The sequence below is a fragment of the Syngnathoides biaculeatus genome, chromosome 2, assembly GCF_019802595.1.
Source record: "Syngnathoides biaculeatus isolate LvHL_M chromosome 2, ASM1980259v1, whole genome shotgun sequence".
NCBI lineage: Eukaryota > Metazoa > Chordata > Actinopteri > Syngnathiformes > Syngnathidae > Syngnathoides > Syngnathoides biaculeatus.
In genome coordinates this window covers 43231191-43255002 of record NC_084641.1, presented here as the reverse complement: position 1 = coordinate 43255002, position 23812 = coordinate 43231191, and the positions used below count along the sequence as shown (strand labels likewise).

The window sequence follows — 23812 nt, the reverse complement described above, 5'->3', positions numbered from 1 at the left end:
GTGGTGTGTTGGATGACTCTGGTGGTGGGAATGAAGACAAAGAAGATAAAGGTCATGGTGGAAGGTGAGAAAATAAGATTGTTGAGCAGTCTTTCGGAAAGAGGTGAGACAGGCTCTCGATGGACAGGAGGAGGTCCCGGAAGACTGGACCACTACAGCCAAGGTGATCAGACAGACAGACAGGAGAGTACTTGGTGTGTCTTCTGGTAGGAAAGGGGAGAAGGAGATAGAAATGGGAAGGATGTGCAGCAGGTAAGGGTGATATAGGATAGAGATGTTAATGTGTCTACTGGTGCCAGGAATGTGCTACTGTAAATAGATGGAAAGAATACTTTAAGAAGTTGATGAATGAAGAAAATGAGAGAATGATGTGTCGAAGAGGCAAGTGTAAGGGACCAGGAAGAGGCAATGATTCAAAAGGGAAAGTTAGAAAGGTAGTAAAGAGGATAAAAAATGGAAAGGAAGTTGGTCCTGATGACATACCTGTGGAGGTATGGAAGGAATTTGGTGAGGTGGCTGTGGAGTTTTTGACCATCTTATTCAACAGAATACTAGTGGGCGAGAAGATTCCGGAAGAATGGAGAAAAAGTGTGCTTGTTCCAATTTTTAAGAATAGAGGTGATTAGAGGTGTGCGACCTATAGACGAATAAAGTTGATGAGCCACACAGTGAAGTCATGGGAAGGAGTTATGGAGACTGAGAAAAGAAAACTGAGAAAAGAAGCGTGAGCAACAGTTTGGTTTCATGCCAAGAAAGAGTAGACCACAGATGCATTATTTGCCTTGAGGATCCTATTGGAAAAATACAGAGGTCAGAAGGAGCGACGTTGTCTTTGTGGATCTAGAGAAAGCCTCTGACAGAGTACCAAGAGAGGAACTGTAGTACTGCATGCTGAGGTCTGTTGTGGCAGAGAAATATGTTAGAACCAGAACCAGAATCAGAACCAGAATCAGCTTTATTGGCCAAATGTGTAAAAACACATAAGGATTTTTTCTCCGGCAGTCGGTGCTGCCCTGGTACGACATTCAGAACAAAGAAAGCAAAGTAACAAGAACAAAGAACAAGAGACATTTTTGTTTCGAGGAACTATTCCTTATAAGAGTCAAAGATGTGCAAGATGTAAAGTCTTCTTCAATTAGAACTGGTAGAAGATCCGTGTGTCAAGCTTACGGCCATGCGACCCTGACAAAGCCGGATCTCATCAGATCTCGGAAGCTAAGCGGGTTGGGCCCTGGTTAGTACTTGGATGGGAGACGGAGTGTGAATACCTAGTGATGTAATTTCTCTCCCCGGCTAAATGCAGAAGGGTTTCGTCGGGAAGGGCATCCAGTGTAAAAAATGTACCAAACAAACGTGCGTACATCTAAGATGACACGCTGTGGCAACCTCTCACGGGACAAGCTGAATGAAAAATAATAAGAAGAGGAGATAAGTGTGTCAATGTCCCACATTGTGTTAAGCTTTAACTGAGTACCTTTACCTGTTCGCGGTTTCCATTATAGACCAGTGCAATGACAATTGTGCAAAGGGAGCGTTTTAAAGTGACGGATCGTGCGATAGTCTCCAAAGAATATTACCAACAGTGGTACAAAGCAGAAAAAAATGGGTTCGCTGATCAAGAATTTAATGACTTAATTGCCAGAGTGAAAAAAACAGTTGGAATGCCTGCTAGTTTTGGCTTGCATTGTTCGGTAGCGCTTTATCGACAGAAGGAGCTGGAAGAGCTGGTACACAGGATGTGGAGGGTCCGAAAGGTTCCTGCCCGCTCTGGATCGAGTTCAAGTTGCGTGGAATTCTTCAATAGTTGAGAGAGTGGTGCCAACAATCCATTCAGCGGTTTTGATTGGCCGTTCCAGTCGGAGTTTGCCCTTATTTGTGGCTGCCCCGAAACACACTGTGATTGAAGTACACAGTATTGATTGGATGACCGCAGTGTAGAACTGTCTCAGCAGCTCTTGTGAAAGGCCGTGCATCCTCAGAAACCGTAAGAAGTACATCCTTTGCGGGGCTTCTTTGAGGACAGAGTTGATGTTCATCCCCCACTTCAGATTCTCTGAGACTGCAATTCCCAAGAACTTGAAGGTCTAGACAGTTGACACAAGCCGGATGGACAGCGTCAGGGGCAGCTATGGTGAAGTATGCCTCCTGAAGTCCACAATAATCTCTAGTGTTTAGACCAGGGGTGTCAAACATACGGCCCGCGGGCCGGATCCGGCCCGTCTGGTGGTTTGGTACGGCCTGGGGAAGAAAGCTGCATTGTATAAAAAAAATGGGAATTTTCTTCAAAATTTGTAGTTCTTGTATTATCCGCTAGGGGGCGCAGTGTTTTAGTACGTGCAGACAACATGAAAGCAACACTGCGGTGGAACTAGGACCACCTTGACCTGGTAAAATTGAACGTCTTTACAGCGTCTATTGGCGACAATTGCATTATCTACTTTTCCGTTTGCCTCGCACCCTCATCAGCAAAATGTCTTTGTCAAAAAGGAGAAAAGTAGACACAGAGTGTCGGACTTTTCAAGAAAAATGGACATATTCTTATATGTTCACGGAGGTGAATGGGAAACCCGTGTGCCTGGTGTGCCAGCAGCAAGTTTCGGTGCTTAAAGAATACAATATTTGGCGCCATTACGAAACTCAGCATGGTGAAAAATACAACAGTTTGCATGGAGAATTGAGAAAACAGAAGGTAAATGAAATGATGGCGCGTCTGAAGAAACAGCAATCTGTTTTCACCCGGAGCCAAGAAGCCAGTGATGCTGCGGTGAAAGCCAGCTACCTAATTGCGAGCCAAATAGCAATGGCATCAAAGCCGTACAGTGATGGAGAGTTCATCAAAAATTGCTTGCTGACGCCTGCTGAAATTGTGTGTCCTGAGAAGCGACATGCTTTCGCCAATATAAGCTTGACAAGAAATACTGTGGCAGACAGGATTTCTGAACTCTCTGCAGATTTGGACCACCAACTAAAACGCAAAGTGGGGTCATTTGTGGCATTTTCTGTTGCAATTATGAGAGTACTGATATCACGGACGTCGCTCAACTGGCCATATTCATTTGTGGAGTTGACAAGACTTTGAATGTCACAGAGGAGTTTCTCGAGCTGGTGCCGATGATCGACACCACAACAGCTGAGGACATTTTCAGCTCCGTCGTTGGAGCGCTGGACAGAGTCGGAGCGGACTGGTCACGCGCCGTAAGCCTGGCTACTGATGGTGCGCCGTCAATGATCGGTAAAAAGGCAGGTGTTGTGACAAAGTTCAGAGATAAAGTACAAGCCGCAAATGGGGGAGGTAATTTTTGGACATTTCATTGCATTTTGCATCAGGAGGCATTATGCAGCAAATTGCTAAGAATGGATCACGTCATGGAGGTGGTTGTCCGAACTGTTAATTTCATCCGAGCCAGAGATCTCAATCATCGTCAATTTGACAGCTTTCTCAGTGACTGTAACATTATCCATGGTGTGCCTTATCACACAAACGTACGATGGTTAAGCAGAGGTGCTGTGCTAAAGCGCTAGTTTGATTTACGTGATGAAATCGGACAATTCATAGAGAAAAAAGGTAAACCTGGAAAGGAATTACAGTGCCATCTGTGGCTGCAGGACCTTGCGTTTATGGTTGACATCACTGAGCACTTGAATATTCTTAAAATGTTGCAGGGACGCAAAAAAATCGTAACACAGTATTATGACAGCATACGTGCATTCAAGTTAAAGCTCGGGTTATGGGAGACGCTGGTGGCAAGCGGTGACCCTGCTCATTTTCCCTGTTTAAAAGATATGTGCACAGCAAGCGTTAATTCTGACGTGAAACGGTACAAAGAGAAGATTTCAGGGGTGTTGATGGAGTTTGAGAAAAGATTTCAGGTTTTTAGCAAACTCGAAACAGATTTTGCAGTTTTTCGCTCACCATTCACAGTCAAAGCTTCTGATTTGCCCGTTGCCATGCAACTTGAAATCATTGACTTGCAGTGTGATGTAGAACTGAAGGACAGATTTGTCTCTGTAAGCTTGGACACATTTTACAAGTACCTCCTACCAGGCTATCCCGCATTGACAGCACTAGCTGCTAAAACATTGTCCATGTTTGGGACAACCTACCTTTGTGAGCAAGTTTTCTCACTAATGAACATTGATAAAACAAAGCTGCGCTCAAAGCTCACACATAAGCATTTGAATGAGATTCTGAAATTGGCTGCTTCTCAGGACATGATGCCTCATATTGATGCACTTGTGCATGATAAACGATGTCAAGTTTCAAGGGCAAATTCCAAGCAAGACGAATAATTGTTGTGAAAGTTATTCATTTGTTCAAATTGCTTTCCAGATGTTGAAAAACAGTGTTTTTAAGTTCCACAAGGCTGGTACTAAATGTTTTTGGAACATTGTTACTATTTCTGTGATCAGTTTTATGTACAACACACTTAAATATATGTTTAACTGTGTAAAAGTGTTGTTAAAATTGCACATACTTTATTTATGTTCTTATGTTAGTCTCTTGTTCATAATATATTGTTCATAATGTAAAAGGAAAATTCGGTTAATAAACATTTTGATAATTTACTCATTCTTTGCACTAATTATTAGTATTAGTGACTAATACAAAGCAAAAAAGTGGGCTTATGGTTAGTTCTATGTAATTTTGCAATGAGTTTACTGGTCCGGCCCGCTTGATCTCAAATTAAGCTGTATTCGGCCCGCAGCCCAAAGGGAGTTTGACACCCCTGGTTTAGACTGTTCAATGCCAGGTTGTGTTGTCCACACCAAAGCTCCAGTCTCACAACTTCCGGTCGATATCCAGGATTGTCGCCGTCTTTAATGACGCCAATGACCATGGTGTCATCTGCGAACTTTAGGAGTTAGAGCGTCGGATGCCTTGAGGTACAGTCGTTTCTGTAGCGCAAGAAGAGCAAAGGTGAGAGGACACAACCTTGGGTGCCCGGGTGCTGATAGTGTGCGTGGATGAGGTGGTGTCCCTCAGCCTCAACTGGTGTGTCCTGCCCGTCAGGATATTGTTGATCCACCGGGAGATGGCAGGCAAGACGATCAGCTGGAGAGGTTTGGAGGAGAGGAGTTTAGGGGTGATAGTTTTAAACGGAGAGCTGAAGTCCACGAACAGGATTCTTGCATAGGTACCCTCGCTGTCGAGATGTTCGAGGATGAAGTGCAGACCCATGTTAACGGCATCATCCGCAGAATTGTTAGCTTGATGGGCAAATTGCAGTGGGTCCAGCTGTGGACCTGTGATGGTGAGGTGATCCGACACAAGGCGTTCAAAGGACTTAATGACCACAGATGTCAAGGCAACAGGCCTGTAGTCATGAAGACCTGAGACTCCTGGTTTTTTGGGAACCAGTAAAATGGTGGGGCGATTGAAGCATATTGATACTTCACACAATTGGAGAGACCTGTTGAAGAGCTTTGTGAAGACAGGAGGAAGTTGGTCTGCGCAGTCTTTGAGGCAGGATGGAGACTCAAGATCTGGGCCCGGCGCTTTGTTGATCTTTTGTTGTTTGAAGATCTGTCTAATGTCCCTTTCATGGATGTTCAACAGTGGAGTGGATGGTGCTGTGGCTTGAAAATACTCAAAAATACTTTTAAAGTCACTGTCGTTTGCGATCTCCAGCAATTGATCTTTCTGTTGCACAGACATGCTGGATTCATCTGATTTGTTGATAGTGTTGATTGCGTATCCATCCCTTGGTAGGTTTTGGTTCCTTTTTGGTTAGGAAGTAGTGCTCAAACTACAAGCATAGCAAAGAGCATGCACCAGCTGGGAGAATGAAGGCTCAATCTCACAAAATCTGTGTTAATTTTTGAAACGACAAATATGCCTCTGTTCACACGCTGTCCCTACAAATCCAATTTGGCTTTAAATCTAACTACTTTATCTGCCAATTCGAAGACCGTTTTGTCATTTTCCCCTTAAGTGACAGATTGGATTCATTGAATATGTTGCAGAGGTAAGCCAGTTTTACAACCCATTATATAAGAGAAACCGTGTGTGCTCCACATCCATCTCCTCACAGAGCTTCTCAAAAAGTTGCGAGTTACGGGCGTGTGCTTTCATGTGGTTAATAACTTTGTTTTCTTGGAAGTTGTAGGCTCTTCTTCTGTCTCTTCTTTACCCCTTCAAAAACAAACTTTCAAGAGACGTGTTTTTTAGTCATTTTGCTACCTTGTGGGGGTAAATTTTGGTGCTGAAGCGACCGAGATGTAACCAAGTGAATCCAGTCATTTTTCAAAATAAAAGATTGTTCAGACTTGGATAACGAATACAACAGAGCTAATTAATTCTTTCTTTGGCGGCCTGGTACCAATTGAACCACGAACCGGTATTGGTCCGTTGCCCGGTGGTGTGGGACCACAGCTGTCAGTACATTTGTTTTACTTTTCCAGTTGATTTTTTCATTCCAGGACTTCACTTTTTCTGTGGTCAAAATCATCACAAAGCCTAAATTCCTAATTTAAATACAGTACAATTCTCCAACACCTTAGGCACATACCCATCAACGCAATCTGTTTGCGGGAAAACTGACCACACAATTTAGGTCTCTATTTGCGTCGTGAAATAGTAGACTCCGAGGCCAACAAGCTTAGTAGCACAAGCAAAACATACCCACCAAGAATGCAAAATCTGATAGAATGAACATGCTATTTGGATTATAGTAAATTAAGTCCTATATGTCCAGTGTTTTTAATGCATAGAACAGGCAGCAAGAATGGCCAGCAGCATTGTTTGTAATTAAGAACTATACATTAACTTGAGGCGGCACAGTGGTGCAGCTGAAGAGCATTGGCCTCACAGTTCTGGGGACTGGGGTTCAAATCCAAGGCCCCACCTGTGTGGAGTTTGCATGTTCTCCCCGTACCTGCATGGGTTTCCTCGGGGCACTCCCGTTTGCTCCCACTTCCCAAAAGCATGCATTAATAGGAGACTCTAAATTGCCCTAAGTAGTGATTGTGAGTGTAACTGTCTGCCTCTTGAGATTGGCTGGCAACGAGTTCAGGGTGTACCCTGCCTCCTTCCCAATGTCAGCTGGGATAGGGTCCAGAAATCTCGTGACCCTCGTAAAGATAAGCGGCTCAGAAAATGGATGGATACATTAACCTAATTTGGTTTTTGATCAAAAGTTTTTGATCTGTGAGTCAGTCCCAGGGACAAAAAAAGCAGTGTGTATGTGTGCTTCCATCCGTCACTAAATGAGATTTCACACTGAATTACTAGGGTGCAGAGCACCATTGACGAACAAATTCATTCTAAATATGCTGCGAAGGTGTGACGATGGAATCCCGTGTTGATGTTACATAACAAGGCTCATGGTAGTTGTTTGACATGTGGCGCAATGCCTTGAGTTGAAAGCAGCACCTCAGGGACATCAAGCGCCACATTTAAGAGGACAGCTGTTTCCAAAATTAATTCAGAGTGGTAACAATACATAGACTTGAATAAAAACTTAGATACACTGTACCAGCCTCACTAAGAAATGTTTGTACATTTGCAAGGGCAACGTTCCCATCAAAGGATCTTGAAAGTATGAGCTCGCTCATTTCTCAACTGTTTTGCACGAGTCACATTTTTGTTCAAGTATAATAATATAAAGCATATGATATGAATCCAGATTATTTGGAAAACAAATGACAAAAAATATTCTGACCTATTAAAGATTATTCCAAATTCCCTTTTGTGGTTGAACAGAAATGTGAGCAACCGTTGGTATGTTGTAGAAAGGAGTGTTGTTTCTACTTGTTGTTCATATATAGAGAAGATGGAGAAAACCCATGCAGGCACAGGGAGAACATGCAAACTCCAGACAGGGAGGGATGGGATTGAACACCAGTCCTCAAAATTGTGAGGTTAGGGTTAGGTTTCCAGCTGTGCCATCGTGCCGCCCAGGAGCAAACGTATTAATAGTAACATATATTTAAAAGTTATTTTGTGAATTATTTTTTTGGTTTGTTCTTTGAACGTATTGATTTTGTTTGTAACTACACATGGATTTTGTGTGCAAATTAAGTTTTTTAGTTGAATTTATAGAATAGGGTAAACTACACTGGTCTTACCTTTCCAAATGCGACCACCATTGACATCAACCTGGATGGTGTAAGCGGGGTGCAGAGGTTGATGATAGTGGAGAATGAAGACATAGCGTCCTAGTGTGTGGACATGAGTAGAGTACAATGCTGCATTCTGGGTAAGAGAAAGTCCAAAGTATGAACAAAGCACATAACTGCTGTGTTAAGGTGTGGGTCTACAGAGTTACCTGCTGCGAGTCCAGTCTGACATAGTCGCCATTCTCCACTGCCTGAGGGGGTTGGTTTGCTGCTGCCCAGGGTGATTGGTGCCTCTGGGGAATGAGAAGGGGGAGGGCGATGGCAAGGGAAGCCATGTTTGGCCCCTTCCAGCTGGAACTCTGAACCTCCTTTAAGACCAGTGAATTTGATGGTGTCTGAAACCGTGAGCGGACGCAGGAGGAGCTACAGTGGAGAGGCAAGGCTGGTGTGAGTGGGGATCATGATATTATTAAATGATGATGATAAAGACTATCATACCCGTCATTGGAGAACTGTCCATGTGTGCTGATGCAAAGGACCTTTGGCTCCACATATTCCATGGAGAAGTGCTCATGAGGAACAAGGTAGATTTTGTGCTAAAACACCAGGATTACAAACTTCAATTAACACTCATATCTGCATACGTGGGGATGGGGGGTGGGTGGGCAATTGTGAGTCACTATCAGCCGTTGAGGTGCAAAAACATTCACAAGTGAGAACCGGCTAGTGTATTTGAATGTCAACAGTTATAGAAATAAGGGTTGGGAATTGCTGTTCAACTCATAACACCAAATTCTCCCAGAACACCAATGGTATAACGACAGACAGATTCAGGTATTGAGAAAGAAAACCATGTGAGACACATCCTGATAATGATGTTATAGAAATGCATGAAGGCAGACATGAAAATAATTGATTGTAAAATCAGATTTTGTTTTCAAGAAAACAACCTGAAAAAACGAAACGAAAAGATCCATCAGTAATGTCACTGTATATCACAATATGAATACATTTTTGTATTTGATGCAGTTGGCTTGCCACAGCAGTGGAACAAGTTCCTGGTTTAGATGAAGATTTTTAATTATGATTGAAATCATTCCATTCTCATGTAAACTGTTTACAAAGTGATGTAATCTTTTCCATTCTGGTCCTGCATGTGCCACTACATTTAATCGATGCAGTCGTTTTACACATCTATGACAAGCACAGATCCACGTAAATGTCACAAATATTCAAGATGGAGGTGACTGGTTTATGGCAAAAAAAATAAAACAAAATACAATATTTAAAACCAGATCTCCATCAAAGATCAGAGGAGTAAGTGTATCGATCAATCAATTTTCTGAGCCGGGAATCCTCACGAGGGTCACAGGCGTTCCGGACCTTATCCCAGCTAACTTCGGGGAGGAGGTGGGGTGCACCCTGAATCGGTTGCCAGCCAATCACAGGACACATAAAGACGGACAGTCGCACTCACAATCACATCTAAGGGGTAATTTAGAGTCTCCAATTAATGCATGTTTTTGGGATGTGGGAGGAAACCGGAGTGCCCGGAGAAAACTCAAACAGGCACGTCGAGATCAGGGAAACTCAACACTGACGGGCCTGGATTTGAACCCCAGTCCTGAGAACTGTGAAGCCAATGCTCTCACCAGTTGTGCCACCATCAGAGGACTCTGGTTGGGTCAAAACGAGGAAGGTTGATTCAGAGATTAACGTGCTCAGTTGCAGGTTAGGTATGATAAATCTTGAATTTCTATCAGTTTCCTCCCACCTGGAGCACAAACTGTTTTGTCCATTTTGATGCAATCCCTTTGATATTGAGGCAAAACTAAATCTAAAAGTAAATACTGTCATGAGTTTCTGATTGAATAGGTACATAAACAGCAGATTTACAGTCATACATTGAAGAAAATGAGTATTTGAACACCCTGCTATATTGCAAGTTCTCCCACTTAGAAATCATGGAGGGGTCTGAAATTTTCATCAGGTGCATGTCCACTGTGAGAGAGATAATCTGAAAAGAAAAATCCAGACATCACAATGTATGTTTTTTTAAATTTATTTGTGAGATACAGCTGCAAATATGTATTTGAACACCTGAGAAAACCAATGTTAATATTTGGTAAAGTTGCCTTTGTTTGTAATTACAGAGGTCAAATGTTTCCTGTGGTTGCTCACCCGGTTTACACACACTGCAGGGGGGATTTTGGCCCACTCCTCCACACAGATCTCTAGATCAGTCAGGTTTCTGGGCTGTCGCTGAGAAACACGGAGTTTCAGCTCCCTCCCAAGATTTTCTATTACATTTAGGTCTGGAGACGGGCTAGGCCACGCCAGAACCTTGATATGCTTCTTATGGAGCCACTCGTTGGTTTTCCTTGCTGTGTGCTTCAGGTCATTGTCATGATGAAAGACCCAGCTACGACCCATCTTCAATTCTCTGACTGAGGGAATTAGGTTGTTCCCCAAAATCTCACAATACATGGAAAAAAAAACCCACCCCCCAAAGCATGATGCTACCACCCCCATGCTTCACAGTAGGGATGGTGTTCTTGGGATAGAACTCATCATTCGTCTTCATCCAAACACAGTTCGTGGAATTATGACCAAAAAGTTCTATTTTGGTCTCATGTGAACACAAAACCTTCTCCCATGACTTCTCTGTATCATCCAAATGGTCATTGGCAAACTTAAGACGGGCCTTGACATGTGCTGGTTTAAGCAGGGGAACCTTCCGTGCCATGCATGATTTCAAACCCAGCTCTTTTCAGGTCCTTGACCAAATCCTGTTGTGTAGTCCTGGGCTGATTCCTCACCTTTCTAAGGATCATTTAGACCCCACGAGGTGATATCTTGCATGGGGCTCCACTCCGATTGAGATTGATCATCATATTTAGCTTATTCCATTTTCTAATGATTGCTCAAACAGTGGACCTTTTTTCACCAAGCTGCTTGGCAATTTCTCTGTCGCCCTTTCCAGCTGTGTGGAGTTGTACAATTTTGTCTCTGGTGTCTTTGGACAGCTCATTGGTCTTGGCCATGTTACAAGTTTAAGTCTTACTGATTGTATAGGGTGGACAGGTGTCTTCATGCAGCTAACGACCGCAAACAAGTGCATCTGATTCAAGATAATACATGGAGTTGAGGTGGACCTTTAAAGGCAGACTAACAGGTCTTTGAGGGTCAGAATTCTAACTGATAGACAGGTATTCAAATACTTATTTGCAGCTGTATCACAAATAAATCATTAAAAAAAACCGTTATGTTTTTCTTTTTAGATTATCTCTCTCAGAGTGGACATGCACCTAAGATGAAAATTTCGACCCGTCCATGATTTCTAAGTGGGAGAACTTGCAATATAGCAGGGTGTTCAAATACTTATTTTCATCACTGTATATCCCCATTACAGAATATTTAATCTTACATACTGTGAATTAGTCTTGACCTGCAAATTTTGTGCATGTAACATAATATATAAATACACTATTATTCCGGATTATACGTCGCTCCGGAGTACAAGTCGCACCACTCATAAGACCCATAAAAATGAAGACAAAAACATATATAAGTCGCACTGGCGTACACATTGCATATTTGGGGAAAACACCAAAAACAGACATGTCATTTAAAATTTAAATGACGAACAATTTTAAATAAAAATAGAATAGAGGCAACAACATGCTGAACAGTATACTTACGTTACATGACACAACTGAGAACGTGCCTGGTATGTTGACATAACATATTAAGAGTTATTCCAAAAACTCTAGAATAAATAATATATTAAGAAGTTTACCAAAATCATCCGTGTCACTCCAAATATCAGGTAATTAAAATCCAATGAAATCTTCATTTCATTAACCAAGTTTCCACTTCGTTTCTAAGTTTAACTGAGTTTGTTAATCTTTTGTCTCCAATATTCCAGGACACACTTTTGCTGACTTGGAAGTATTACAATTAAACAAAATAAAAATTTTTTCGTTATTCTTGGGCTCATCCAAAGTATACTGATGAGGCTTGAGGGCTTGATTTTTGCTTGTGACAGTGAGGACTAACATTTGCTGTAGAGTCTGAACACAGTCTGAACACTTTAGGAAACCGACTAGATGTTCAGACATATTGCCAGTGGTCAGAAAATGCCCCGATGCACCTGAAGAGGGACCAGAGATGGTCGTGTTTAGACTTGGGATCATCAAAGGAGTGTGGCACAGGCGGTGGAATCTACTGTGATGACTGCCGGGAAGGACGAGGATAAAAGATGAAGGTGAAGATGAAGCTGAGCGAAGAAAATGGACTGAGCAATGTTCGTGGCATTGGTGGGAGCAACTCCACACAGGCAACAGGTGGTGTTGGTATGGAATCTGTGTGCATGATGCCAGAACTTAGACAAGAGAATGTAAAATTCCCTTGGACCCTCCAAATCTAACAATTCCAGATCAGTCCCTCAGGTTGGCGCTACCAAACAAACCAAAGTAAAACTAGCAGACATTTCAACAGCTTCTTCCATCTTGGCAGTAATTTCTGAAACAGTAAACTTACAATTCCATTGCAACATACTGCCAATTCTATTTAGATATTGTTTTGAGTTTGTTGTCAGATTTCTGTCGGGCCAATTACACATTACTGTTGAACTCACTGTAGTATTCTCGCCACGCTGTATTGTGTGCATATCTGTTGTTGACCAAAACTGACCACTCTTGTGCCTGTGTAGCATCTGCACCATTTGCACAATCAAGTGTTTCTAACATTTGTACAATCAACACTGTCCCTGATTATAACACAACTGATCACTTTAAATGGCATAGATTTATTGAAATCTTGGACCCTTGTGCATAATCATCATTGCACCATACTATTGATCTATTATTCATTGATACTGCATTCATTGCTAGAGAACATTTATTTGCACAATTGTCAAATAAAGTTGTCAATTGTCAAATGAAATTAATAAGTAGATGAAATTCTCCCGGCATTATCAGGTGACGAAAAATGTTTTATTGACTGACTGGTGCCAGTAGTGTGCAAAATAGATGGAAAGAATACTTTGAGAAGTTAATGAATGAAGAAAATGAGAGAGAAGGAAGAGTTGAAGAGGCAAGTGTGAAGGACCAGGAAGTGGCAATGATTAATAAGGGGGAAGTAAGAAAGGCAGTACAAAGGATGAAAAATGGAAAGGCAGTTGGTCCTGATGTGGTGGCTGTGGAGTTTTTGACCAACTTATTCAACAGAATGATAGCAGGCGAGAAGGTGCCTGAAGAATGGAGGAAAAGTGTGCTCGTTCCCATTTTTAAGAAAAAAGGCGATGTTTAGAGCTGTGGGACCTATAGAGGAATAAAGTTGATGAGCCACACAATGAAAGTATGGGAAAGAGTAGTGGAGGCTAGACTCAGGACAGAAGTAAGTATCTGCGAGCAACAGTATGGTTTAATGCCAAGAAAGAGTACCACAGATGCATAATTTGCCCTGAGGATTCTCGTGGAAAAGTACAGAGTAGGTCAGAAGGAGCTACATTGTGTCGTTGTGGATCTAGAGAAAGCCTATGACAGAGTACCAAGAGAGGAACTCTGGTCCAGGATGTGTCAGTCTGGTGTGGCGGAGAAATATGTTAGAATACTACAGGACATGTATGAGAACAGCGGAACAGTGGTGAGGTGTGCCGTCGGTGTGTCAGAAGAATTTAAGGTGGAGTTGGAACTGCATCAGGGATCAGCTCTGAGCTCCTTTCTGAGTAGTGTGGTCATGGATCCGCTGACAGATTAAGTTGAACTGGAATCCCCTTGGATTAATGTTGACAGATGATATTGTGTTTTTCAGAGAAAGCAGGGGAGCAGGTGGAGGAACAATTACAAAGATGGAGACATGCACTTTGAAAGGAGAGGAATGAAGATTAGCTGAAGTGAAACAGAACACGTGTGTGAATGAGAGGGGTAGAGGAGGAAGAGTGAAGCTACAGGGAGAAGAGATATCGAGGGTGGACGACTTCAAATATTTGGGGTCAGCAATCCAGAGCAATATGGTGAGTGTGGTAAGGAAGTGAAGAAATGAGTCCAAGCAGGTTGGAACAGCTGCCGGAAGGTATCTTGTGTGTTATGTGACAGAAGAGTCTCTGCTAGCATGCTGGGCAGAGTTTATAACAGTGGCGAGGCCAGCCATGATGTATGGATTAGAGATGGTGGTACGGAAGAGACAACAGGAAGCAGAGCTAGAGGTAGCAGAAATGAAGATGTTGAGGTTCTTGTTAACATTGACCAGGTTGGATAGGACTAGAAATGAGCTCATTAGAGGGACAGCCAAAGTTGGATGTTTTGGAGACAAGGTTCAAGAGAGCAGACTTCAAGAGTTTGGACATGTCCAGAGGCGAGAGAGTGACTATATTGGTTGAAGGGTGCTGAGTATGGAGCTGTCAGGCAAAAAAGTGAGAGGAAGACCAAAGAGAAGGTTGATGGATTTTGTGAGCGAAGACATGAGGGCAGTTGGTCTTCGAGAGGAAGATCCAGGGGATAAGCTTAGATGGAAAAAGATGACACACTGTAGCGACCCCTGACAGGACCAGCTGAAAGGAAAAGAAGAAGACGACGACTCCGGTTTCTTCCCACATCCCAAAAACATGCATTCATTGGAGACTCTAAATTGACCCCTCCGTACTGGGCAAACCACGCCTCCTGAAGTGACGTCACGCCACGTGCGCTCACGTAAGACAAACAGTAAAAATGGCCAATACAATACAATACATTCTGAACTGAGACAGACGCCATGCTTCTGATTTCATTCAAATCAACGATATAGTATAGATTCTAAATACAATACATTCTTAACTGAGAGAGACGCCATGCTTCTGATTTCATTCAATCATTCACACGTAGCAATGTTATGGTAGCGGAGAACGTCTCATTCATTTATACGAGACGTGTATTAAAAATCAAATTTAGGGCATATCTTCGTGCAAACACAGTCTGGTTAAGCTTCGGCCGCGAGCCAGCAAGAAATCAATACGTTTGTGCAGTCCGATCATCGCTAAATATCGCTCAACAAGAATAAGTGTGTCAATCCTTCACACGTAGCAGTGTTATGCTAGCGGAGAACGTCTCATTTATACGAGACGTGTATTAAAAATCAAATTTAGGGCATATCTTCGTGCAAACACAGTCTGGTTAAGCTTCTGGCCGCGAGCCAGCAAGAAATCAATACGTTTGTGCAGTCCGATCATCGCTAAATATCGCTCAACAAAGAATAAGTGTGTCAATCGTTCACACGCAGCAGTGTTATGCTAGCGAAGAACTTCTAATTCATTTATACGAGACATGTATTGAAAATCAAATATAGGGCATACCTTCATGCAAACATATGTGTTCCGGTTGATATTAGATGGATTTAGTTGATGATGCGGTCTTCCACAAAGTTTGATCGATCAAGGCATTTTTCGACTGGGTCTTCGGTTTTGGAAAGGGTAAGAATCGAACTCCACCAACTAGCCTTTCAGGATACCTGTCGTCACTATTACAAAGTCCGTGACTACACCTCTTAACCATATTTTTTGTTAAATAACCCAAATACGCGATAAAACGCTAACTAACCCTATACTGGACCATGCAATGTTGTCTGAGAAAATGGCGGGAGCAATAACGGGCTTTGGTCTATGCAGATCTCTGGCCTCTGATTGGTCAGTGACGGGGATTGCGCAATATCCACAGAGTGGTCAATTGCTTCTCGGTGTGATTTTGAGTGCGACTGTTGTATGTCTCCTGCAATTGGCTAGCAACCAGTTCAGAGTGTACCCTGGCTCCTGCCCAATGATAGCCTCCAGCACTCCTGTGACCCTTGTGAGGAAAAGGAACTGGATGAAATGGATGGATGGCTTACTATGATCAGTATTAGTTGGCACGGTAGAAGACTCGTTAGCACGTCTGCCTCACAATTCTCAGGAACAGAGTTTCAATCCCTGCCCTGCCTGTGTGGCGTTTGAACGTTCTCCCTCTGCCTGTGTGGGTTTTTTTCCGGGTATCATGACTTCCTCTCACATCCCAAAAACATTCATTCTTCTTTTCCTCCTCTAGATGCTGGACGTAAATACTTCTGGCAGAAGATGCAGTGACCAACAGCTCCCTTGTGATAGGCACCATGTCAGGCTCTCCATATTGCTGGACCACCTCCACTATTTGCCTCCGAGCGATCAGTGACTCCTTGCTTTGGTTGTCCTCGGTGACCTCCTTGTTTGTGGAGAAGCCTCTTTCCACAGATGCCTGTCCATGGGACAGGAGCAGCAGCTGCTTCATGACGCCCCATAGCTCCTGGAAATGATGACTTTCCTGCTGATGCAGAGTGGAGTGGAAGAGCGTGTCCAGCCTGTCCTTAGAGATGTTGGAGTAAGAGAAAGCGACCCTAATCTCCTCATCTTCTTGGATCTTTTCACTCAGTCTGGAATACTGAAAAAGAATCCTGTCACAATTGCTTTCCTCCACCCTTCTGTGATCCACCATTATATTTAAGTTTTTTTTAAGTTTTTTGTTGTTGTTCTCATTCTCATCTTTCATGGCAATCTGCCGGGGGTCCATCCAGCTTAGTAGCCGGACTAAACTGTATATGATGGGGGCCTTCTCCAGCAACTTTTCTATCATGTTTACCAGGAAAGTTTGGCAGCTCATTCAAAATTCCTGCTTTACAGGGTCGGTTGCAATGCTAGATTTCAGAAGCAGTCTCTCAGCAGCAAAGCCGATGCCTACTTTCGATAAATCCACCCAGTGTGACTTGTCACCCACATTAATTTTGACAAGGCTGGTGAGGGAGGCTGCCTTTTCTTTAAGGACTTCAGGCTTGATTAACTTTTCCATCAGAGTCTTGATGAGGGTGCCCATGTCTTTTGTGATGAAGGGAAGCATAGGCTTGTCAGTCTGGTACAATTTCAGGAATGGTTCCACCAGCCTGGCACACATGAGAAAGAAGTGAAGCTTGGTAACAAAGATGGGGTCCTGTGCTGCTTTCTGAACAACAGTGAAGGAGCTGTTGGTTGGGCAGGTCACCTTCTTCGTCCTTGCTGCCTCGCAATAATCTCGCACGTGTACCATCAGGGTGATGGCTCTCTCTGCCACAATGTTTTCAAGCCATCTGTGCTTGCAGAACATGAGAGGGAGAGTGTCGGATCCAGTGACTTGTTTAAAGTCCTCGCGCCTGGCAGGTGCATCGCGAAGTTGTAGAGGCTGGACAGAAAATCTTCCACCCCCCATCCAGCTGCCTCGCAACCGATTCGAAATGCATTATGGAGGATGTGTAGACCGCAACCGATTCGAAATGCATTATGGAGGATGTGTAGACTGCAACTTCCAGTCTGCAGCATACGGCGGGTGGTCATCTTTTCTATTTGTTCTTGAATTGATTTGTACAGCTTTCAATTAACATTGGAGCCATCCATTGAGAGCTGGAGCAGCTTTTGGTGACCGAAGTCCCACACGATAGGGTCCAGACGTCCCTGAAGATCAGTTGCTGCTGAATGTCCCAGGAATTCAGAGGTGAGGTAGCAAGTGCGGACCTGGTCATAAATCCACAATTACACATGAATGTCCAGCTGCTTCTCTTGGATCTCATGACTTAGAGACTCATCAAAGAGGAGGACATACTCTGATTCAGCCTTCATTTTCTGCCTCAGTAGAGATGAAAAGTGGGCAGCGATACCAAATGTAGCCAGGTCTGGAAACATGACTGCAAACACTTTCGAATTATTTTCACAAGATTTGTAACTTATGGCTGCAGATCACTTTATAAAGTCCACACGATCTCTGTCTTTAACAAGTCCGTTTTCGTTTATTGAACTACGTTCATAAAGCCTGACTTCTGGCTGGTTGAGGTCGATGACTGGATAACTGTTGGTGCGCATGCACTACCGATACCAATGCCTGAAGTTGACGCTTCACTATCTTGACATTTTAGAAAAATATTCATACCAGCAGAAGATGAGAGAGTCTTTGCCAAATCAGCGTGTCTCCTGTTTTTCCGGTGTGACTCCAGCGCTTTGACGCCCATCTTTCCAACCTGGTAACTCTGCTTGCACAGATGGCAGTAAAACATGTGCCGATCTTTTGGATCTCGACGAACCCAGCTTCCAAACTCCTTACTTTCAACCCAAGCATCTTGAAAAATGCATTTCCCCATGATACAAGGATCGATGAAAGAACTACGCTACGTCGTAACGAAGACGAAGTGAAATCCCTACTCACGGAAACGAACAATGGAATATCGGCGACAATACGGCGACTAGTTGTGAACACGGTGACTTCTGTTGACAATTTCTGGCTGTTTTAGACGCCAGACGGATCACTATTTATTTTTTTTTTAATAAAAGATTAATTTTTTTAGGGAGAATTTTGGCGGTAGAGGTCCTTTGATTTTTTTTTAATTTAAGGCCTTTTTAGGGCCTTGACCGTTTTTTGTGGATTTTTAAGGAATTTTAGGGGCCCCTAAATGCACCTTCGAAAATTAAGTTTTTTTTAGGGACTTTTAGGGAACCCTGCTGTATTGGCTCAAGATTGTGTCCAACTTCCAGGCCCATTTCCAAAGTGGGTACTTGGTGACCGCGTTTCAGCGATGGTAAATGAAGGCAAACTTTCTTTGTTGTAAAGATTGGATCTGAAAAATCCTTTATCTGGTCTTCAACCTGTTTACCCTGGGTGAAACTACCAGGGGCATTAACCTCTGAGAATTTAGAACCGTAAATCCTTGGGACAACCAACTCCGAATTCCAAATAGGGGAGATGACTTGAGAAGGAGACAATTTATCACAATATTAATATTTTGTGCCAGCCTCCATGCAATATGTGTATCTATGAATATCCATTTTCAGTCATATGATTGCACATTGGATTTGGCAACAGAGCACCAAACAAGTCATGGTGTTGGCATGTGTACCAGGAAAAAGCTGGCGTTCTCAGCAGACAGCTGTAGTTCCGTGTCACCGGGCAGAGAGAAGCGTGCTACTCGTTTGTGTTCATCGACAGCAACCGCTCGACACAGGAAGCTGTATAAACAAAAACATTTAATGAAGACAAATTTCAAACATTATGACGAACAGTACTTTGGAGGAGCACCTGAAAGTGCAGTGGATCAGAGTAACACTATGTTGTTGCCTTTGAACTGTTGGCAAATTAAAGGTTACAGCAAGCATTTGTGGTGACTCCTCCACATTGGCGTACTCCACCACCAGTACATAGACATCAGTCTTCACATTTGTTCGCATTTCCACATTGATCTGTTGGCAAAGTTTGCACAAATGTCTTATGAACAATGATTTTATTAAGGCACATTTACATCATGTTTAATGTCTAAACCGCTCAAGAAGCGCATTTACATCATTTAATGTTCTCTACACCTCTAAAAACCATATTTCAGTGAAAGTCATTTTTAAAATTTTCAAAATATATTTTCAGGTAAGTGGAAAAACATGCAAATTAGAACAAGAAAAACCAAATTGCTGAGATACATCTTAGAACTATTTTTCAGCTACTCATGCCAGCTCTTTTGCACGAGTCGGCGCTCCTCCACTATATACGTACAGAACACAGTCATTCCTTCAGTGGCTGTGGTGCAACAGCCAGTTCTTTATTAATAATAACTTGGCACACTTTTACCACAACAACTTTATTTTAATTTACTTATTGCATCAACCTTGTAACCACGGACACAACTGTTGCTTGAATAAAAGTAAAATAGATAAGATTTTAACGGGCCATTGTCAAGAACATTTGTGTGTATTGAATAATTAGCCTATGCTAATACTGTTTTCAACCTTGGTTTGAAAAATATCTCTTTTTTATTTTATTTAAACCAGATGCATTAAATGTGACTAATCAGCTATCAAATGTCAAAATTAAAACTGATGTCTGTTTTGCAAAAAAAAACAAGGTTCATATATTGAATAAATTATGTATGGTGTCAGATAGGTTGCCATACCACAAATTGCAATGGAGCAAATTGATAACAATTGGGGTGTATGGCTTAAGGTTCATGTTTTGAGCTGAGCCACCAACTCTCAAATTACACACCAGATGTCGCCAAACAAAATTACACTCGATTGGGTCACCAGCACGGCAAAGAGCTCTCTGATAAACGTAGCCTACCCGCTTAGCTTCTCATTGCATTGCATACGTATACCAAAGTCAGTAACCTTATATAAACCTGATTATTTTTCATATCTTTGTATTACATATATATATCGGGGTTAGCAACCTTAAGAACCCAATTATTGTTATATCTTTGTATTCACATCTTATTTCTGATATAAAGACAGTGACAGGATGCAGCTGTCAAGCCATACCTAACATTTTTCAAGATGGTTGCAGCATCAAGTTACTGAACAGGAAGCCCGTCACACTCGAATGACCACGCGGGAAGTCGGCAAGCAGAAATAGATTTCAACTATTTTTCCACTGGACTTTTAGCAAAAAATAAGATGCTTTGAAACAGCTTTGTGAAAAGAATATAACATGTTTATGGCTGTCTCTCTCAGACAAGGAAGCACATGATGAGCAACCAACTAAAACAAGCCTGAGAATGCATGAGAGAATTGTATTCACAAGAATGTTGATACATTTATGCTATTGTTCAAAACTAGGGTGAAACCGAACGCGAGTTGTGGTTATATTTTTAAAAGATGCATTTATTAATTAAAGGGAGAATGACAAAATTGAGTGAAGCTAAAGAAGGGCGTGACAAGTCAAGCCAGGAATGGCAAATGGGGCCCAATAGGATGAACCAAAGGAGGCCCTTGCCACTAGGCGTAGATTCAGCCAACATTTTCCAGAATGTTCCACCAAAAAGATCTAAAAACCTTGGATACGGAAGTTCGGGGCTTTTTGTTCAGTTTTCGCTGACAAAGAGACAAGGTCTTTCGATAGGTGTAATAGTCGTGTGGCAAGCTGGCGGGAAGAAGGAATTGGCCACTTGGAGTGCCTAAATTGACGACTCTTTTTGAGATTGGGCGCAAGTAAAACTACTATAATAAGGTAATGGCAGGATAATACCAGCGATATTACGTGGTTACCTATGAAGGGCAAGTTGGCTTGACAACTTATCCGTAATCCTGAAAACCCTTATTATTAAATTGGGCTTCGAGCTATATAGGACTTGATCAACCCTAACAGGCTCACTCAAAAATGTTTATTATCCCTAATTTCTGATGCTTTTAGACGCTTTGAAGCTCACTTCACTTATATTGCTTTTTGCTATTTTTATCATTTATCTAATCCTTCTTACCATCAATTTTATCATTTTAACCATTTTTACTTTTATTGATTTATGTTCTATTAACATTGAATTTTGCCATAACATCGCAACCTGACCTCGCGTCAGGCAGGGATAACTGTAGGATGAATGTTATCTGAACAATTTTTATCATTTTAACCATTTTTACTTTTATTGATTTATGTTCAATTAACATTGAATTTTGCCTTAATATCGCAACCTTACCTCGCGTCTGCCAGGGACAACTGTAGGATGAATGGTATCTGAACAATTTTTATCATTGTATTAAATTCTTAAAATTTCCATCTTCATCAATCTTTGTCATTCTTATATTGAGTTATCTCATTATTACCATTCTACCTCATTAAAGATCGAACGTCATCGACATTAACATCATTTAGTCGTAAAAATTCTATTTTACTCAGTCACTCATTGATAATGTCCGGTTTAAGATTTGGTTTTAATGCCAGGAGGCTGAATAATATTGCACCTCCCGCTTTTCAGGTTTTTATTTGTTAAAAAAGTATAAAATATCCAATAAATTTTGTTCCACTTCACGATTGTGTCCCACTTGTTGTTGATTCTTGACAAAAAAATTTAATTTGATATCTTTATGTTTGAAGCCTGAAATGTTGCGAAAGGTTGAAAAGTTCAAGGGGCCAAATATTTTCACAAGGCACTGTATAACAACAACTTTCCTATTATTTTGTTAGAAACTGGGTACGCTACACGTGAAGGCGTCAAGTCACGTCTATGTGACAAGTATACTGGTTCACCCAATCAGTTATAGACAAGCTTGCTTGGTCACTTCATGTCACGATACCTGAGAAATTAGCATACCATGAATCCTCGCCCTTCCTTCATGATAACAATACTTATAAGAAGTGTAGCTTATGTGCGATCATGTAGGCCATGATTAGTGACTTGTAATGCACTGACACCAGATGCAAAGACAACATTGGTCTCTGTGGTAGTTGAGTGGTGTACTAATATAGTGTGAATCAAGCATTCCCTCTTATTAACCGAACAGCAGATACCAAGGGCGATGGGCAGCTGTTCCGTGTGGATGCGCTGATTTTTCCCATCAAATTTATTGACAAATTTGTACTGACCAACGTCTGCCCCGTACTGGTCAGTAAAGTCAGTCTTTTATTTTTCTTCTCCTCCATATCTAGCACTATTAGGGTTACAGCCGTAACGAGTCAGGACTCTGATTTCCACAGCAAATGCAGACATTCCATAATATTTGACAGCTCTAAATTTGTTTGATGTAATTACAAACCTAGAATAAGGCATTCACTTTCTTACGTCATTGCCCCTGCAGACAGCCATGTCGGGATGGTGAAGGGTGAGCCTTTCACTGGGGCAGGGGTGCGGCAGTTGGTTGTCATGGCGACAACCAGCATCATTCCCAGACAGGGAAGGAAAGGCTTCAAGAGACAAGTACGTGTACTGTAGACAGCTGCTGGGACACAAGCAAGAAAAACACCCATTGTAGCACAGACCAAAACAACAACAAAAACAACATGTTTACTTGTGGCTGGCATCCAATGGAGAGTTGAACATGCATGGCTCTGAGACATGCATTTGCAGGACGGGAGCCTCGTAGTAAGCGCTCGGTAGAAGGACCAAAAAATCCTGAGCAGGATAACAATAAGGTTATTATATTATTATTTTACACATGGACATATATAAACAATACACTCACACTTATGTAAAGTACAAACCCAATTCCAATGAAATTGTTAAACAAATAAAAACAGAATACAATGATTTGCAAATTATGTTCAGCTTATATTTAATAAAATACTGCACACTGCAAAGACAATATATTTAATGTTCAAACTGATTGTTGATTGTTTTTCGTAAATAATCATAAATTTGTCATTTTATGGCCACACCACAGTCCAAAAAGGCTGGGACTAGTGTCAAAAAAGACTGAGAAAGTTGTGGAATGCTCTTCAAACACCTGTTTGGAACATCCAGCAGGTGAACAGGCTAATTGGGAATAGTTGTGTGCCATGAGGTTCCCTGAATTGGTTAGTCATTCGGAAGCAAAGATGAGGCGAAGTTCCCCCCTTTGTGAACAAGTGGGTTATAGAATAGTCAAACTTAAGGACAACGTTCCTCAGTGTACAATTGCAAAGAATTTAGGGACTGCATTATCTACGGTTCACAATATCATCAAAAGGTTCCGAGAATCTGGAGAAATCACTGCATGTAAGTGGCAAGGCCGAAAACCAACATTGGATGCTCGCGATCTTTGATCCCTCAGGCGGGACTGCATCAAAACAGACATCAATATGTAAATGATAACACCACATGGGCTTAGGAACACTTCAGAAAACCACTGTAAGTAAATACAGTTCGGTGCTCCATCCATAAGTGCAACTTACAACTCTACTATGAAAAGCAAAAGCCATTGATCATCAAGACCCGGTGGCTTCTTCGGGCCTGAGCTCATCTAAAATGGACTGTTGTCAAAGTGGAAAATAGTTCTGTGGTCCGACAAGTTCACATTTCA

The 23812-nt window shown here is 42.0% G+C and overlaps 1 protein-coding gene across 20 annotated transcripts in view; it reads right to left on the bottom strand.

Annotated features, from left to right (window-relative positions):
- The window catches only part of lama5 (laminin, alpha 5), a 377096-nt gene that overhangs the window by 229623 nt on the left and 123661 nt on the right, over positions 1-23812 (bottom strand). For all 20 annotated transcript variants that reach the window (XR_009793010.1, XR_009793011.1, XR_009793012.1 and 17 more), the window contains 7 exons: positions 22823-22926; positions 22597-22750; positions 19137-19297; positions 18958-19066; positions 8557-8654; positions 8268-8481; positions 8068-8194 (listed from right to left, as the gene is read on the bottom strand). Coding sequence is in view for 17 of the 20 variants with exons in the window: in XM_061806903.1 (XP_061662887.1) it covers positions 8068-8194; positions 8268-8481; positions 8557-8654; positions 18958-19066; positions 19137-19297; positions 22597-22750; positions 22823-22926 (967 nt within the window). In the remaining 3 variants the exon portion in view is untranslated. The remainder of the gene's footprint in view (positions 1-8067; positions 8195-8267; positions 8482-8556; positions 8655-18957; positions 19067-19136; positions 19298-22596; positions 22751-22822; positions 22927-23812) is intronic.